The following is a 16,204-nucleotide window of genomic DNA, read 5'->3' on the forward strand; positions in this document are numbered from 1 at the left end:
AGCACGTCTCTAATGCTCTCATAGCAACACGGCTCCCCCCCTTCCCCCCCCAGAAAACTGCATGTAGAAAACAGACTCCACCCCCTACTTTCCAACACAAGCCTTTTATCTCCAACATTTTTACGGTCTTTGACATGTTGTACCCCCCCCTCTTCCTCCATTTCCAAACCATGATGCGATGGATGAATAATCCATAACTTGGGATGTGATCTGCTCCGGCCCCTTTCTGGTGATCAGGCTGGAGATTGGCGGAGAGACACACTAGTGCGAGTAGCCTCCATAACCCTCCTCCTTATCACCATGGTTTCTTGGTTTCTTTAGCAGCAACTACGCAAAGTCTGTTTTTTGTTATTTAAAGGTAGAGTTGATTTGGTGGATTTCAACCAGAAGGTGGTTTAGGTTTAGGGTAATCCAATAGTATGAGTCCAGACAGTGTAGAAACTCTATGCTATTTCAGGGTCAACCTCCTACTGTACCACAGACCAAGCAGAATGAGGAGAGGACAAACTCGCAGATTTATCTTTTCGCCAGTTAATGTGTGGTTATAATTGAGTGTAAGACCGAGGTTCATGGGAGAATCACAGTCCCACTGTCTGTCCCCATTGTATTATCCATCCATTTCCATGAGTCCTCAATGCCACCGGGTGGCGCTAATGCCACTAAACGTCAGTGCTGATGCTGCAGCTGCGGTTGAACATGTCCTTCATAGTGACCGACCGGGTCAGGTTGAGTTTGTGGTAGCTGGGCATTTCTAAGGGCAGGTCCAGGTCGTGTTGCTGGACACTGCGGTAGCTGATGCGGTCGCCGCCGTTCCGCAGTCCGTCCGGGTGCTGCAGGTAGAAGGGCAGCTCATGGTGCGTGCACGATGGGCAGAATGTCTGCGAGCGCGTCAGTTTACGCGCCAACGGCGGTGTGAAGAGGGCGGGGCCGTTGGGGTTGGAGGCGGCGGCCGACGCCGCCACGATGTTGTGGTTGGAGTGTACAGGCGGGAGGCGGGACGTCACAGCGAAGTCGGGCTCCTCCTCCTCCGACTCAGACTCCTCCTTCTTACAGCAATAATACTGTCCGGGAGACAAGAAACGAGGGGAACGTCAATATTCACTGCATATCCTTGAGAATAAGAAATCTTCTCCTTCGTACAACAATAATAAGGTCAGAGAGAGGGAAAGAGGGGAGACTGAGGAGATAAGAACATTAACAATCACAGCATGTCTATCACTAAGAATAAAAAAAAGTCTTAGGTCTATTTGATCTGTGACCAACCTGGGTCAAACAAGAGTGTCAAAAACTTTAAGACTTAAAAGTATCTTTTGGAAAGCCCATTACCAACATGAAGAGAAACAATACTTGGTATTCAAAGTGCAGGTGACAGCAGAACATTCAGGAGATGACACAAAGAGCAATCCATTCAAATGGACAGCTACAGTACTTGAATGAGATGGCAGGTCTGTTTTAAATCTATGCTGCCTTTATGAAGCTGTCTCATGTGGCACACATTGCAGTTTGGTAATCTGTTACCAAACATTACAGTGATCTGTTACGCAACATTACACCGAGAGGGAGTCTGGAAAAGAGCATAAGCATGCATGAGCGAGAGATGGGAGATTAACCAAGTATTTATACAATTACATTAACATGACTCTGAGAAAAGGAGCTGGATGTCTATCTTTTAGCTGAATGGAATAGGAATGGATGGTTCGTTAATTAAATGTCGTCTCTTTCTGACCCACTTACTGTCTTATGGTAATGCATTGTAAAAATGTCTCAACACCCCCCACTCTCCCCTACCAGGTTTTACACTATAATGTAAATAAGGTTCCAAACATACCCCACTCTCCCCTACCCAGTTAAACACACTAAGTCTTTATACCTTATAATGTAAAAAGTGGCCAAATTTACCCCACTCTCCCCTACTCAGTTCTCCACACAGCCTTTGTACACTACATTGTACATCTTGTCTCAAGTTACCCCACTCTCCCCTACCCAGTTCTCCACACAGCCTTTGTACACTACATTGTACATCTTGTCTCAAGTTACCCCGCTCTACCCTACCCAGTTCTATCTGCACACTGAAGGTTTGATGATCACAAAACATCAGATATTCCAGAACCAAAGAACCCTTTCTGCATCAAAACATGTAGTCTAGTGAGAGAGTTCTGAATGCTCTGAGAAACAGTCACCCAGCAAGTTGTGCGAGGCGGGACATATCCAAGTCAGTATGTGCAGCTTGAATATTCAAAGGGTGTGTGATGTTGTGATGTTGTGATGTCTAACTGCTTACGGAGCGTGCGGTGATTGTGACGTGGAGCTCCCTGTGCCGCATAGTCTGACCTCGGAGAAGAGGGGAACAGTCCAGAGGGGCACGCCTTGATGAAGACATGTTTGCTGAAGTGCGTCAGTGCTAAAGGAAACTAAATAAAGGCTTTTCAATTTAGATTGAATTACATGGTGTGCCATGCCTTTTTGTTTTTGGCTTTCAGTTTTACTGAAGCAGATTATTAAGCACCCAGTCAGAGGTCTCGATCAGAGGTATGGAGTGACTTGATGCTTATTGTGACGGTAACAGTTCAGTGACAGTACATGGCCTGACCACAATGAAGAGAGGACCAGAGGGTTGTAAGAGGGGCTTACCTGCAGCCTACAGTAACACAGTACTGCGATGATGCACAGTAATATAACTGTAGCTAAAATACCGCCTGTGATGACCACTGTCCCGGCTGTCATTCGAAATCCTCTCCATCAACGGCCTACAGAAAATAAAGAATGAAAGAGGGGGGGGGGTAATTGAGTGAGAGAAGAGAGAGAGAGAGAGAGAGAGAGAGAGAGAGAGAGAGAGAGAGAATGGAAAAAGAGATAGAGGGAAAGAAAGGGTGAAGAGATAGATAGCGAGGTAGAGCAAGAGAGAGAGAGTGCATTGTGTTCATTAAGTGGATTAACTCTGTGTCATCCCCAGTAACGCTCACTGAATTATCCTTCCTATACATAATCTAGACTTTGTCTCACTGCTTGAAACACAGATAGAGGAGATAAAGAAACAGGAGAATGAGTCGTGGAGGGACAGATAGAGAGAAGGATGAAAGGGAGGGAGGGAGAGATGGGGAGATGGAAGGGAGATGAATAGAGTGAGACGGAGGGCAAAGAGGTATAAGTGGAAAGACAGAGCGTAGAGCGATTGAGAGGAGTGATAGAGAGGAAAGGGAGAGATGGGAAGATAAAATAAAAGGAGAGGGAGAGGATGGGTGGAAAGGTTTTGAGGAGAGAGATGCAGAGATGAGAGTAGAGCGACCGGTTCATAAAAGAGATAGGAAAGGGAAAGGGGGATACCTAGTCAGTTGTACAACTGAATGCATTCAACTGAAATGAGTCTTCCGCATTTAACCCAACCCCTCTGAATCAGAGAGGTGCGGGGGGCTGCCATAATCGACATCCACGTCTTTGGCGCCCGGGGAAAAGAGATGGAGAGAAAGAGGTAGAGGTTTGATGGAGATGGAGACCCAGATGGAACTGAGGGATGGAGAGCGAGAGAAAGCAAGAGAGAGAGGTTTGAGGATAGATGGATGAAGAGATGGAGCAGCATCTCTGTGTTCTTAACAGAGAGGATGAGAGGGAGCTGTGTGGGAGAAAGGTCGCAACCTCTATGACGTAATATATTATATGAGTGTGACGAGGACTAAGTCAGGGTCCACTGGGCAGTCAGGGATGGATGACCCCTGAACACTGAACCTTACATAGAGGTCAATACAGAGACAAATGAAAACAGAAAGCGCTGACAAGTATTTTAACCAAAACTGAGAGCCTCTTTGGCAGTGACCTTTGGCCGGGCCATTCAGAAGATTCTAAACTCAGCTCGGGGGGGTCAAAATCAAAAGTAACAGTCAGTATCTGGTGTGGCCACCAGCTGCATTAAGTACTGCAGTGCATCTCCTCCTCATGGACAGCACCAGATTTGCCAGTTCTTGCTGTGGGATGTTACCCCACTCTTCCACCAAGGCACCGGCAAAGTTCCTGGACATTTCTGGGGGGATTGGCCCTAGCCCTCACCCTCCAATCCAACAGGTCCCAGACATGCTCTATGGGATTGAGATCCGGGCTCGTCGCTGGCCATGGCAGAACACTGATATTCCTGTCTTGCAGGAAATCATGCACAGAACGAGCAGTACGGCTGGTGGCATTGTCATGCTGGAGGGTCATGTCAGGATGAGCCTGCAGGACGGGTACCACATGAGGGAGGAGGATGTCTTACCTGTAACGCACAGGGTTGAGATTGCCTGCAATGACAACAAGCTCAGTCCGATCATGCTGTGACACACCGCCCCAGACCATGACGGACCCTCCACCTCCAAATCGATCCCGCTCCAGAGTACAGGCCTCGGTGTAACACTCATCCCTTCAACGATACACGCAAATCTTACCATCACCCCTGGTGAGACAAAACCGCGACTTGTCAGTGAAGAGCACTTTTTGGCAGTCCTGACTGGTCCAGCGACGGTGGGTTTGTGCCCATAGGCGACATTGTTGCCGGTGATGTCTGGTGAGGACCTGCCTTACAACAGGCCTACAAGCCCTCAGTACAGCCTCTCTCAGCCTATTGCGGACAGTCTGAGCACTGATGGAGGGATTGTGCGTTCCTGGTGTAACTCGGGCAGTTGTTGTTGCCATCCTGTACCTGTCCCGCAGGTGTGATGTTCGGATGTACCGATCCTGTGCAGGTGTTGTTACACGTGGTCTGTCACTGCGAGGACGATCAGCTGTCCGTCATATCTCCCTGTAGCGCCGTCTTAGGCGTCTCACAGTACAGACATTGCAATTTATTGCCCTGGCCACATCTGCAGTCCTCGTGCCTCCTTGCAGCATTCCTAAGGCACGTTCACGCAGATGAGCAGGGACCCTGGGCATTTTTCTTTTGGTGTTTTTCAGAGTCCGTAGAAAGGCCTCTTTAGTGTCCTGAGTTTTCATAACTGTGACCTTAATTGCCTACCGTCTGTAAGCTGTTAGTGTCTTAACGACCGTTCCACTGGTGCATGTTCATTAATTGTTCATGGTTCATTGAACAAGCATGGGAAACAGTGTTTAAACCCTTTACAATGAAGATCTGTGAAGTTCTTTGGATTTTTACGAATTATCTTTGAAAGACAGGGTCCTGAAAAAGGGCCGTTTATTTTTTTTGCTGAGTTTATAATGGCAACGGTGGTAGTCCAGCTATCACATCATAACAACTGAGGTAACAGCTAAAGTAACAACTTAACCAACCAACCTTAGCACTGACTGACACACCAATCTGAGACTGCACTCACTGACTTTCCAACCAACGTAACCTCTTCTCCTGTCCAGCTACAGTGTGTCTGAGGTCCAACGAGAGAGAGCAAGAACCTGTCTTTGCCAAAGGCCCTTTACCTTGTTTGGCCCGACGGATCTGATAAAGTCAATCTAGCAAGCTGTCTACAAACAGCACATACCTACCGGATGGACTGTAATTTGACAAATCAAATTTACAGCTCAAGTCCTCAAATGAAATCAATAGATCTGTGCTAAGAATTGGAAAGAAACAGAAAAGAGAATTTAAAAGACAACAGAATAAAAGTCTCATACAGAAAGGACAGAGGGTAGTGTTAAAAAAATATATCATAAAAAGAGTATTGTACTACAAAATATGACAAATATCTTTGGGTAATATGTCTGTGTGTGCCTCTGGGAGTATTGACCATAGACATAAAATCACTCTATTCTAGCTATATCATTCAATTTATATGGTACTGACTTGGTTGTGCTGACCAGCTAGTTTTGGGTCAATGCGCTTTAACCTAATGAATCGTAACGTCGGCAGGTTTTCAACTTCTAACCCCTTTTAAACATTGTGTGTTTGGGCTGCAGACTTCTTGTACCATTGGATTCATCTATTTCTTCTGTATCCATTAGTCTGTCTGATTAACGGGGGCTGAGCTAGAGCGGCATTTGTGAGACAAGGGTGGATCCCAAAGAGGCCCGGGGCCGGGTCTTTTTACAAAAATGTCTGTTGAGTCTGAATGGTTTGACTACAAACTATTAAAAGCTATATATGGAAGCTGAGACTCTCACGATGTGTAACATCTTTTGCTCTATGATGCTCACAAGCTACACAAGAGTCGTTAGAATTTGAGGGGGTTCTTCTACGTGGACAATCAGAGGAAATCCRAGGACATAGTGTCTATAATACTGTAATAAGCTAACACAAGTGACTGGGAGATATTAATAACCTCTATGGACCGTAAAGGAAATCACACTACAAACTATCACCCTCAGGCACTCAAGGAAATCATGAATGTCATGGATATATTGGAATTAGTGGATATATGCAGGCTTAAATACCCTGACCTAGTGAGACATACATGGCAGAGGCTCAATCAAGCTACCCGTCTTGATTACTTCCTTATGTCATTCKCTCTGGCACCAAAAGTTTTAAAAAGTGATGAGAGGGGACAGAATGCGGTCGGACCATCACATATTTGGCATATATATTACTCTTACAGAATTTCCACGTGGGCTAGGGTATTGGAAATTTAATCGAAGCCTACTGGATGATAACTTGTTTTTAACTAGGACAGAAKAATTTATAACTGACTTTTTCCTACATAACACAAGTACAGCAGATCACGTTTTGTATGGGACACTTTTAAATGTGCCTTTAGTACTCATTCAGTACTCATCTATAAAACAAAAGCAATTTAGGTCAAAGAGTCCATATTAACAAAGAAAATTGAAGGACTAAAAGTACAGATAGATAGCAATAAAAACTGTACCATAGAGGCTCAGAGTAAGTTAGAGGAAAAACAAAAATAAATGGAGGAACTTATTCAAGAAAGATCCAGTGTAATATATTATAAAAATAAAGCTAACTGGATGGAATATGGCGAAAAATTAGGATATATTTTTTTTCAATCTTCAACATAGAAATGCTACCAATAACTTTTCACTGAAACTTGTTACAAATGATTGAGTCACTCATGATTCCCTGAATGATAATTTGAAAGAGGAAGTAAAGTACTTTAAGGATCTTCTTAAGGATCCATCCCTTTTTTTCAATTTTCGCCTAAAATGACATACCCAAATCTAACTGCCTGTAGCTCAGGCCCTGAAGCAATGATCAAATCAAATCAAATTTTATTTGTCACATACACATGGTTAGCAGATGTTAATGCGAGTGTAGCGAAATGCTTGTGCTTCTAGTTTCGACAATGCAGTAATAACCAACGAGTAATCTAACCTAACAATTTCACAACAGCAACCTTATACAAACAAGTGTAAAGGGATGAAGAATATGTACATAAAGATATATGAATGAGTGATTGTACAGAACGGCATAGGCACGATGCAGCAAGATGCAGTAGATGGTATCGAGTACAGTATATACATATGAGATGAGTAATGTAGGGTATGTAAACATTATATTAAGTGGCTAGTGATACATTTTTTACATGGTGGCTGTTAGTGGTGGCTGTTTAACAGTCTGATGGCCTTGAGATAGAAGCTGTTTTTCAGTCTCTTGGTCCCTGCTTTGATGCACCTGTACTGACCTCGCCTTCTGGATGTGAACAGGCAGTGGCTCGGATGGTTGTTGTCCTTGATGATCTTTATGGCCTTCCTGTGATATCGGGTGGTGTAGGTGTCCTGGAGGGCAGGTAGTTTGCCCCCGGTGATGCGTTGTGCAGACCTCACTACCCTCTGGAGAGCCTAACGGTTGTGGGCGGAGCAGTTGCCGTACCAGGTGGTGATACAGCCTGACAGGATGCTCTCGATTGTGCATCTGTAAAAGTTTGTGAGTAATTTTGGTGACAAGCCGAATTTCTTCAGCCTCCTGAGGTTGGAGAGGCGCTGCTGCGCCTTCTTCACCATGCTGTCTGTGTGGGTGGACCACTTCAGTTTGTCCGTGATGTGTACGCCGAGGAACTTAAAACCTTCTACCCTCTCCACTACTGTCCCGTCGATGTGGATAGGGGGGTGCTCCCTCTGCTGTTTCCTGAAGTCCACGATCATCTCCTTTGTTTTGTTGACGTTGAGTGTGAGGTTATTTTCCTGACACCACACTCCGAGGGCCCTCACCTCCTCCCTGAAGGCCGTCTCGTCGTTGTTGGTAATCAAGCCTACCACTGTAGTGTCGTCTGCAAACTTGATGATTGAGTTGGAGGCGTGCATGGCTACGCAGTCGTGGGTGAACAGGGAGTACAGGAGAGGGCTCACAACGCACCCTTGTGGGGCCCCAGTGTTGAGGATCAGCGGGGTGGAGATGTTGTTACCTACCCCCACCACCTGGGGGCGGCCTGTCAGGAAGTCCAGTACCCAGTTGCACAGACCCAGGGTCTCGAGCTTGATGACGAGTTTGGAGGGTACTATGGTGTTAAATGCTGAGCTGTAGTCGATGAACAGCATTCTCACATAGGTATTCCTCTTGTCCAGATGGGTTAGGGCAGTGTGCNTCACATAGGTATTCCTCTTGTCCAGATGGGTTAGGGCAGTGTGCAGTGTGGTTGCGATTGCGTCGTCTGTGGACCTATTGGGGCGGTAAGCAAATTGGAGTGGGTCTAGGGTGTCAGGTAGGGTGGAGGTGATATGGTCCTTGACAAGTCTCTCAAAGCACTTCATGATGACGGAAGTGAGTGCTACGGGGCGGTAGTCGTTTAGCTCAGTTACCTTAGCTTTCTTGGGAACAGGAACAATGGTGGCCATCTTGAAGCATGTGGGAACAGCAGACTGGGATAAGGATTGATTGAATATGTCCGTAAACACACCAGACAGCTGGTCTGCGCATTCTCTGAGGATGCGGCTGGGGATGCCGTCTGGGCCTGCAGCCTTGTGAGGGTTAACACGTTCAAATGTTTTACTCACGTCGGCTGTAGTGAAGAAGAGTCCGCAGGTTTTGGTAGCGGGCCGTGCCAGTGGCACTGTATTGTCCTCAAAGCGAGCAAAGAAGTTGTTTAGTCTGTTTCGGAGCAAGACATTTATTTTTGTAATCCGTGATTGACTGTAGACCCTGCCACATACCTCTTGTGTCTGAGCCGTTGAATTGCGACTCTACTTTGTCTCTATACTGACGCTTAGCTTGTTTGATTACCTTGCGGAGGGAATAGCTACACTGTTTGTATTCGATCATGTTTCCAGTCACCTTGCCCTGGTTAAAAGCAGTGGTTCGCGCTTTCAGTTTCGTGCGAATGCTGCCATCAATCCACGGTTTCTGGTTGGGGAATGTTTTAATAGTTGCTGTGGGTACGACATCGCCAATGCACTTGCTAATGAACTCGCTCACCTAATCAGCGTATTCGTCAATGTTGTTGGCTTTTTTTTCTTTTTTGGAATCAGATTGGTCGGACCAGCGTTGAACAGACCTGAGAGCGGGAGCTTCCTGTTTTAGTTTCTGTCGTCGTGGTCAGCTTTTCCGAAAGGAGGGCGGGGGAGGGCCTTATATGCGTCGCGGAAGTTAGAATAACAATGATCCAGGGTTTTACCAGCCCTGGTAGCACAATCGATATGCTGATAGAATTTAGGGAGTCTTGTTTTCAGATTAGCCTTGTTAAAATCCCCAGCTACAGTGAATGCAGCCTCAGGATATGTGGTTTCCAGTTTACATAGAGTCAAATAAAGTTCGTTCAGGGCCATCGATGTGTCTGCTTGGGGGGAATATATATGCGGCTGTGATTATAATCTAAGAGAATTCTCTTGGTAGATAATGCGGTCGACATTTGATTGTGAGGAATTCTAAATCAGGTGAACAGAATGACTTGAGTTCCTGTATGTTGTTATGATCACACCACGTCTCGTTAATCATAAGGCATACCCCGCCGTCCCTCTTCTTACCAGAAAGATGTTTGTTTCTGTCGGCGCGATGCGTGAAGAAACCAGCTGGCTGTACCGACTCCGATAGCGTGTCTCGAGTGAGCCATGTTTCTGTGAAGCAAAGAACGTTACAGTCTCTGATGTCTCTCTGGAATGCTACCCTTGCTCGGATTTCATCAACCTTGTTGTCAAGAGACTGGACATTGGCGAGTAGTATGCTCGGGAGCGGTGCGCAATGTGCCCGTCTACGGAGCCTGACCAGAAGACCGCTTCGTCTKCCCCTTTTACGGCGTCGTTGTATTGGTTCGCCGGCTGGGATCCGATGCATTGTTACAGGGTGGTGGGCAGAACACAGAATCAGCTTCGGGAAAGTCGTATTCCTGGTCGTAATGATAGTGAGTTGACGTTGCTCTTATATCCAGTAGTTCCTCCCGACTGTATGTAATTAAACCTAAGATTACCTGGGGTACCAATGTAATAAATAACACGTAAAAAAACAAAATACTGCATAGTTTCCTAGGAACGCGAAGCGAGGCGGCCATCTCTGTCGGCGCCGGAAGTTCTAACCCACATCAAACTTAAAGACAGGAAGCAAACCAAAAAGGTAGCACAACTAAAGGTGTTGACTCTCGAACATCTATCAAGACGATAGATGCATATCAATGATATGCATATTCTTGGTACCATTTGAAAGGAAACACTTTGAAGTTTGTGGAAATGTGAAAGAAATGTAGGAGAATATAACACAATTGATCTGGTAAAAGATAATTCAAAGAAAAAAATACCGTTATGTATTTGTTTTGTACCATCATCTTTGAAATGCAAGAGAAAGGCCATAATGTATTATTCCAGCCCAGTTGCAATTTAGATTTTGGCCACTAGATGGCAGCAGTGTATGTGCAACGTTTTAGACTGATCCAATGAACCATTGCATTTCTGTTCAAAATGTTTTATCAAGACTGCCCAAATGTGCCTAATTTGTTTATTCATAACTTTTCATGTTCAAAATTGTGCACTCTCCTCAAACAATAGCATGGTATTCTTTGACTGTAATAGCTACTGTAAATTGGACAGTGCTGAAGAAGTTAAGAATGTTTTCCCTTCAGTCTCCTCCATCTCCACTAAGCTAATTGTATAGATTATTTTCCTATTAACAATGTAAAATGAACATCTGTACAGAAAGACTCATGTGAAGGCCAAAATATAGAGGAACTTCATGATGACAGTAAAGTCTGAGAAAACTCCAGGGCTGGATGGCATACCAGTGGAAATATACCAAACTTTTTTTTTATATACTCAGAGGACCATTATTAGTTTATCCGACACGCAACAAGGTCTGATTTCATTATTATTGAAACAGGATCCAGTCCATTTAAAAAAAAGAAATGGAGGCCTCTTACACTTCAGTGTTGTGATGCAAAAATTCGAGCTAAATGCTTAGCGCATACAATTGAAAAGGTTATGTCAGATATTATTCATCCTAATCAGACAGATTTTTTACATGGACGATACATTGGAGATAATATAGGACAAGTACTGGAAAAAATGTAATACTATGAAATATCAGGGAATCCAGGCCTGGTATCATAGCTGACTTTGAAAAGGCTTTTGATAAAGTACGGCTGGAGTTCATATATAAATGCCTGGAATGTTTACATTTTTGAGAATCTCTTATAAAATGGGTTAAAGTTATGTATAGTAAAGCTAGGTATAAAATAGTAAATAATGCCTACATCTCAGAAAGTTTTCAACTGTTAAGAGGAGTAAAACAAGGTTGTCCACTATCGACATATCTATTTATTATTGCCATCGAAAAGTTAGCTGTTAAAATCAGATCCAACAATAATATTAAGGGATTAGAAATCCATGGCTTAAAAACAATTATAATCCCTCCACTGTCACGACTTCTACCGAAGGTGGCTCCTCTTCCTGTTCGGGCAGCGCTTGGCGGTCGTCGTCACCGGTCTACTAGCTGCCACCGATTCCCTTTTCCTTTTCTGTTGGTTGTGTCTTTATTGGTTTCACCTGTTTCTCGTTTGGGGTTTTTGTTCAGGGCTATTTAAGCCGTTTATGCCCGCCTGCTTTTGTGCGGGCTTATTTTCTGCTCTGTGTGTAGATGGTTGCGTTTGTTATTTTGTTGGACTGTTTTTATGTCCTGTTTTGGGTAGGTCAGTATTTGTCGCCTATTGTTATTTGGCGTGACCTTGTTCTGTCCGGAATAAATTAYGGAAACCCCAAATCCTCTGCTCTCTGAGCCTGACTCCGCACCCACCACTCCTAGCTCAGTGACATACACAGCCTCACACAGGATCTAGATAATTTTCTAACCTCTCTGGATAAAAACCAAGGTGTACTATATTACGTATTGGATCACAAAAAAAATGCTACTTTTACATCACTGTGTAGTTTACMAACAAAATGGTCTGATGGGGATGTGGACATATTCGGTATACATATCCCGAAATAAAGAAATGATCTCACTCCAATAAATTTTTATAAAAAGTTAGTAAAAATAGATAAGATCTTGCTACCATGGAGAGGAAAATAACTGTCTATTTGTGGAAAAATCACCCTGATTAACTTTTTAGTCATATCACAGTTTACCTATTTGCTTATGGTTTGCATACACCTAGTGACCTGCTTTTTAAATTATATGAGCAAAAGATATTCAATTCTATTTGGAATGGCAAGCCAGATAAAATGAAAAGGGCCTATTTATATAATGAATATGAATTCGGAGGGCAGAACTTATTAAATATTAAAGCATTAGACCTCTCACTAAAGGCATCAGTCATACAAAAGTTATACTTAAATCCGAAGTGGTTCTCTAGTAAATTAGTAAGAATGTCTCACCCCATGTTCAAGAATGGCCTTTTTCTCTTTATTCAGATTACAACCGCTCACTTTCGGTTATTTGAAAACGAAATCTCCAAAGTAGTTATTTTTTAAACAAGCCATAGGTTGCAATTTCAGTTTATCCACCTGAAAAGACACAACAAATATTGTGGTTAAACTCAAATATACTAATTGATTAAAAAATGAAATATTTTTTCGATAATAATTTWAAAAAAAGGTATAATCTTTGTAAATGATATCATAAATAGGACTGGTAGAGTTATGTCACACATTCAGCTGACACAAACTTATGGAAATGTCTGCTCTACCTAAAATTACAACTAACTAATTGCAGCATTACCCAAAAATGGAAGAGGCAAGTGGAAGGGGGAAAAGTAAGGAACTTGTCTGTCGGCACTGCATTAAAGACCAAAAATGGTTCAAGAAAATTGTGATAAATAAAAATACATACTAGTTTCATAAATTGACAGCTGTGCCATATGAATTGCAAAATAGTTCGGAAGAGATTTTCGATGTACCGATTCCATGGCACATGGTCTATGAATGGTTTATGAATGGTTTATGAAACAACGCCGGATTCAAAACAAAAGCTTTTTTTTTTGTATCTATTTTTTTCTGCATTTTTTATTTGACCTTTTTTTTAACTAGGCAAGTCAGTTAAGAACAAATTATTATTTTCATTGACGGCCAAACCCGGACGATGCTGGGCCAATTGTGCACCACCCTATGGGATTCCCAATCATGGCAGGATGTGATGCAACCTGGATTAAAATGTACATTGTTATAAAAAATTCTTGCAACCAATAGAATGTTATATATATGGGGGATACAATATTCTCAGCTCTGCAGATTTTTCTGCGAGGAGGCAGAGTCATTAGACTCATTAGACTCTGTCATCATTTATTTTGGTACTGTTCATATGTAGCTCGATTTTGGTCACAGGTCCAGGAATGGCTGAAGAATTGCAACATTTACCTAGAACTAACACTGCAGATAACAATACTGGGTGATTTAAAAAGTCATAGTCAATCTATCAATAATATAATAATTATTTTAGCAAAAATGTTTATCTTTCATTTACAATCTGTAGAAACTATGAGAATAGAAAGGTTCAGTACTTTTGTGAAGCATCACAGCACAGTTGAAAAAATATATGGCAAATGGAAATCCAAAATGGATGGTGTTAAGAGATAGATGGTTTGAATGGAGCTGAAGGGTGGGACTAATAACAACAAGATAACAAATGTAAAACATGCGGCGTCTGTAAAATGTATATAGRTTTAGAACTTTTGTGAAATAGCACAGTAACAAATAGAAATCGAACTGGATGGACATCACAAATAGAGGAAGGCCAGGACTAAAAACAAACAAAATATTACTATTGTAAAATAGATTGTGCAGGTAAAATGTGTATAGTATGTACAGTTGAAGTCGGAAGTTTACTTACACTTAGGTTGGAGTCATTAAAACTTGTTTTCCAACCACTCCACACATTTCTTGTTAACAAACTATAGTTTTGGCAAGTTGGTTAGGACATCTACTTTGTCCATGACACAAGTAATTTTTCCAACAATTGTTTACAGACAGATTATTTCACTTATAATTCACTGTATTACAATTCCAGTGGGTCAGAAGTTTACATACACTAAGTTCACTGTGCCTTTAAACAGCTTGGAAAATTCCAGAAAATGATGTCATGGCTTTAGAAGCTTCTGATAGGCTAATTAACATCATTTGAGTCAATTGGAGGTGTACCTGTGGATGTTTTTCAAGGCCTACCTTCAAACTCAGTGCCTCTTTGCTTGACATCATGAAAAACCAAAAGAAATCAGCCAAGACCTCAGAAAAAAATGTGTGGACCGCCACAGGTCTGGTTCATCCTTGGGAGCAATTTCCAAACGCCTTAAGGTACCACTTTCAAGCAAGGGATAACTACGTTGCTAGCCAGTATGGCAATGGAACATTTAGAACGAACGACTGGGTCGCGTCAATAGACACAGAAAAAAAAGACTGTATGACTGGGTCGCTTCTCTAGCAACAGAACCGTAGAACAAACAACCAGCCAGCTTGGGTAGCAACCCTGGATTTGTGTCGGGACTATGTCTTGTGGAAGGATGGAATCGTATGAATAAATTCACCGAAATAATTTTGATTATGAAAATATGTTGATCATTATTTGAATTTATTTTATGAATTTATTTTGTCTTTATTTTTAACCTGTTGTATAAAAGTGATAATGCCCTCAAAGCCAGTATTTGGAGGATATATTGGTACGGTTTGCTGGCTCTTGTCTTCCACTCGGGCCCAACAACACCCGTGCCAATATATTCTCCAAACACCGGCTTCTCGGGCATTATCCCTTAACTCCAAACTCCAAACAGTTATCCCATTTCCCAGTGAGCCAACAATTTCTGTACTTACAGCATTCATATGAATTCATTTTTATCAGGTTTTTGTTTTTGGCAGACCTTATTTTTGCGAGTGAAATTTGTCAATAAAACTCATGAATGCAACTATTTATGTCAAATTGTTCTGTGTTGAAGAAGATGGTAAAACACTTAATTGTGAGGTAAAACACTTAATTGTGAGGCTAAATATAAGGGCTGGACATGCAGATAAGTGAAAGTCCTGGGGTCTCAGGACTGATAGGTTTAACCTCTGTGTCACACCCTGATCTGTTTCACCTGTCCTTGTGCTCGTCTCCACCCACCTCCAGGTGTCACCAATCTTCCCCATTATCCCCTGGGTATTTCTACCTGTGTTTTCTGTCTGTATGTGCCAGTTCGTCTTGTTTTGTCAAGTCAACCAGCATGTTACTCCGAGCGCCTGCTTTATCCTTTTCGCAGTCTTCTTTCTAGTCCTCCCGGTTTTGACCCTTGCCTGCCTTCACTCTGAACCCGCCTGCCTGACCAGACTGCCTGTCCTGACCTCGAGCCTGCCTGCCACTCTGTACCTCCTGGACTCTGACCTTGTTATGATCTTTTGCCTGTCCACGACCATTCTCTTGCCTGCCCCTTGGATACTAACAAATATCAGAGACTCGAACCATCTGCCTCCCGTGTCTGCATCTGGGTCTCACCCTGTGCCCTTATACTCTGACCTGTGGCTAATTATGTTGCGGGTGCTAAATTACCCAAACCTCACACAGACCAGGAAAATCTGATCAGACTCCCACTCACAGAAGATTGAGGAAGCTACCAATGCAAATACCTTTTCCCTCAGTCTTCTGTGAGTAGGGGGTCTGATCAGATTTTCCTGGTCCGTGGGGGTTTGGGTAATTTAGCACATGTACAGTATGTGCTATAATCACACAAACTCACGTGCACACGCAAGGAGAGCCACAGCGCTGTGGAGGCCAAACCCTTAGTGTCCCCTATAGTGTCCCCTAGGGATGACCTAATGATAGTGTGCGAGAGATGTGTTGCCGTAACACGACGTGCCGCGTTAATTATTTACCACTGACACACGGGAAGGCGTGTGAGCAGAAAAACATCAAGCGTGTCCCGCCACAAACTACAGGAGACACACCATTGTTCAACAATGG

At 43.2% G+C, this 16,204-nt stretch overlaps 1 protein-coding gene across 1 annotated transcript in view; it reads right to left on the minus strand.

The window, feature by feature from the left end:
• Positions 1 to 575: 575 nt before the first annotated feature.
• Positions 576 to 16,204, minus strand: part of LOC111961265 (protein FAM163B-like) — a 45,076-nt gene continuing 29,447 nt past the window's right edge. The window contains exons 2-3 of the mRNA XM_023983406.2: positions 2,632 to 2,747; positions 576 to 1,061 (exon numbers count right to left, since the gene is read on the minus strand). Coding sequence (XP_023839174.1) covers positions 660 to 1,061; positions 2,632 to 2,724 — 495 coding nt within the window. The 5' untranslated portion in view covers positions 2,725 to 2,747 and the 3' untranslated portion in view covers positions 576 to 659. The remainder of the gene's footprint in view (positions 1,062 to 2,631; positions 2,748 to 16,204) is intronic.

This window comes from Salvelinus sp. IW2-2015, linkage group LG4q.1:29 (genome assembly GCF_002910315.2).
Source record: "Salvelinus sp. IW2-2015 linkage group LG4q.1:29, ASM291031v2, whole genome shotgun sequence".
Classification (NCBI taxonomy): Eukaryota; Metazoa; Chordata; class Actinopteri; order Salmoniformes; family Salmonidae; genus Salvelinus; species Salvelinus sp. IW2-2015.